This window comes from Botryllus schlosseri, chromosome 5, assembly GCF_051294905.1.
Source record: "Botryllus schlosseri isolate E-star chromosome 5, Bs_hap1, whole genome shotgun sequence".
Lineage (NCBI taxonomy): Eukaryota > Metazoa > Chordata > Ascidiacea > Stolidobranchia > Styelidae > Botryllus > Botryllus schlosseri.
In genome coordinates this window covers 22,614,178-22,617,316 of record NC_137240.1, presented here as the reverse complement: position 1 = coordinate 22,617,316, position 3,139 = coordinate 22,614,178, and the positions used below count along the sequence as shown (strand labels likewise).

Here is a 3,139-nt window from a genome sequence, read left to right as displayed (position 1 = left end):
GAGGTATAGAAATGGGCATCTCGGCGTCAGCCATTATCACATCATGACGCACCAAGACATATGAAGTTTCAGGCCATGTAACATGCGACTCCGAGAAGTGGTGCTAGAACGAGAAAACCTTGGCGGAAAAAGACTTATGCTGACCGACTTCGATATATATACGATATACATATATATTTAATTATCCATAGGCGCCTAAATGGCTGGCGTCAAATGTTCCTGTTCTGTCCAATCAGAACCTCACAAATAAATGCCATCTCGCAGAGAAAAATTAGTTGCCAGTGCCGAAATACCAATTTGAAATCGTGTGCGACTTTTAGTTTAGTGCGTATGAGCGATTTGAATATCTTTTGACATAGCAGACAGGCCACGAAATGTCATTACGTAACGAAGTCATTATACCCACGGGTCCGCCCGAATATGTTCAATTATTATTTACGGGCCCTACATTTTCCAAGACACCTCACTCAGCTTTACCGGTAAATCTGAATACATGAACAGAGAGAGGATAAAAAATTGACAGCAATATTTATGCAATTCCTGATCATATTGACCGATTCAATCATGAAAAATATAAATTTTTCGCGCTACGCGCGAATTAGGTCAGAGAAGTCACTTTTTTTGTTAGTCAACTCACCAAAATTTAGCTGGAAGAGTGTAATTTCGAGGTCGAGCCGAAAAGTTGACCTTTTTTTCTTAGTCAACTTGCCGGTGATTTCAGTATGTATGCCCATTTTTGTGTTCCCAATATTTGGGGGGCGATGATCGGTGTGGAGTTTGAAAAGGGGGCGATGAGTCGAAAAAGGTTGGGAACCACTGATCTATGCTATGGTCCGGGTCTGTGTGATGAAGTTACATAATTGTAAGTTCCGCTATACTTCATTAAATGCATTTCGAAGACTGTGCGGTTTAGGGTCTATACCGATCATTGTCATCTAGTAGTACCGGTGGTACGGTATCTCCTTATTTCGTATCACATGCATGAAAAATTGCATTGCAGTTGCTCCTCACGATTTGTCAGTTTCCGACGAGCAACTGTTCGTGGAGCTGGGTATTGATCTGAATATCAACTGCTCTGCATTGGGAACTCCGATTCCGAAAGTTACCTGGTATCACAAAGGCAACTACGTGGCACATCAGAAACGTGGACTCGGCAGCTCAACACTAGTGCTCATGGACATAGGTCCCGATGATTTTGGCATGTATGTGTGTAAAGCTGTGAACGAGATTGACGGACAACTGAGACTCATGGAAAGATTGTCTTTCATTGAAGGTAAATATGTTGCATAAACCCCATGGATCAGACCTGGGCAAAGTGCGGCCCGCGGGCCAAATGCGGCCCGCGAAAGGTTTCTTGGAATTCCAAACACGAAACCTGCTTTTTGAATATTGATGCGTGGACTAAAACCATATGCTGTATATACTGAACAACAAATTCAATGTAGCGAAGTATGAGTAGCAATTAAAGTCACAAGATATCACTCTTTCCAAATAGTTTAGTTCAAATCTTCTTTGTAGCCATTGTCACATTACGCATCACACGGTCAGTATTTTGAATTTTTATGTGATACGTTTCCAGGTCTCTAATTCGTAAAACAAGTCAAAAACTGCTCGCCATTACTATATGACTCATCATATCTAACACCGATAAAGGATGAACGGGCGTGTAAAAGAATGGAAGACGAAAGATGAAATTCAAAGAAGGTTTAGAGCGCTAAATAGGCTACTTATATTCTGTAGTCATAGCTAAACCTTTAGTTTGCGCCGAACATGTCGCCGAGATTTAGGATTTTGAATAAGACAAAAACACGAAGATAGACACTCGGTCAAGGGAAGGCGAATTTCCAAAAAACTGCAAGCTTCGCTCAACATCATGGCTATTTAAGCTGGACAGTGGACACTGTTAAAATTGAAATAGGATGGAGAGTGTAGCTAAAAATTTTCACTCGGCCTGCCGAAGTATTTTGTACTTCTCATTTGGCTCGCGGAGAAAAATAATTGGCCTCTACAGCCATAGATTTGCAAGGTCATTTGCGAACACAAAGTTGATCTCCGATAAAGGGTACCGTACGTCCGGATTTACCTGGTCATGTACGGAACCCAGGAACTGTCTCTAAAAGTCTATGAATCTCAGATATTATCTCAATTCTGAATTTCTATAGCTTGTCACATACTTTTCCATGTTAGATTTCTTGCTTTGATTATTGCTTTGAGAACTTAATAATGCGTTGACATTTTACTCACGCTTGGCATATATTTGACATATATCGTGACAATCTACTGCTAATTGGGTAGAAATTTTGAGTAATATCGTCTACTCAAATAAAATCAATAATTTTGTAGTTAAATTGCTGATGTGAGTATTATTACAAAAGTCATTCAAATATTCTGGTGGAGGATACATATTTTATTTTAAATGATAACAACATAACTTTCATGATGTTTGTTCATTTTCCAGGCTCAACGATTCTGGAGTGAGGCGGAAACTTGATTCTGGAAAAATGGGAATATAAAACTTTTTGGACACACCTGTATAATTGATGGTGTACAACTATAATGTTTTTATGAGATTTAAATGCACATCATATATACGAATCGTATGTATTGTATGTATTCTGATTCTAATAAATAATGAAAAGAAAATGCACACATCAAGTAATGCTTTCAATGCATTTATCGTTGTTGATTAAAAAATAAAAGTAGAATTTTATTGGTATAAATAAAAGAGGATGTTATTTCTTATGACCGCTATATCTATATCATTGCATCATGTTATTTCACGTAGTGAATGAGTCTTAGCACTTCAACAGTCTGCCGAAAGGGGTGATTATTTTCCGTATTATTGCATCGCCGAAAAGTTTATTAGAGTCACAAAACTTAAATATACAATTGAATTATGGTGTCCTACAGTGGTGATGTGGACACAAGCAAATTTCACGTCTTACTGCGATTGTATACGTAACATTTTTTTATTTGGCTAAAGGCAATTTGACAGTAATTTTCTTACTGACTTTCCGAGCGCGAAATTTGATAAAATTAGTGTCGATCGAGAGTTACCGGGTACTGATTACGAAAATATCGAATTTATTGTGATAGCGGTCCTAGAGTCCCCAAGATCATCCTCGAATTTTGATTGTAA

The 3,139-nt window shown here is 38.3% G+C and overlaps 1 protein-coding gene across 2 annotated transcripts; it reads left to right on the top strand.

The window, feature by feature from the left end:
- Positions 1-947: 947 nt before the first annotated feature.
- Positions 948-2,731, top strand: LOC145439417 (kin of IRRE-like protein 2). Of its 2 annotated transcripts, XR_013915197.1 has the most exons (3): positions 948-1,273; positions 1,580-1,704; positions 2,459-2,731. XR_013915197.1 is itself a non-coding variant. In XM_080316897.1 (2 exons), the coding sequence occupies exons 1-2, from the start codon at positions 982-984 to the stop codon at positions 2,476-2,478; spliced, it is 312 nt and encodes a 103-aa protein (XP_080173023.1). In that variant the 5' UTR covers positions 962-981; the 3' UTR covers positions 2,479-2,726. The 2 variants fall into 2 exon arrangements, 1 of the variants encoding a protein (XP_080173023.1); XM_080316897.1 differs by lacking the exon at positions 1,580-1,704 and having other exon boundaries at positions 962-1,273; positions 2,459-2,726.
- Positions 2,732-3,139: the final 408 nt, after the last annotated feature.

Excerpts from the sequence above, each read along its gene's own strand:
- LOC145439417 (XM_080316897.1), top strand. The coding sequence starts at position 982 with ATGAAAAATTGCATTGCAGTTGCTCCTCACGATTTGTCAGTTTCCGAC. Across the intron at positions 1,274-2,458 it reads AAGATTGTCTTTCATTGAAG|GCTCAACGATTCTGGAGTGA; the intron begins GTAAATATGTTG and ends TTCATTTTCCAG.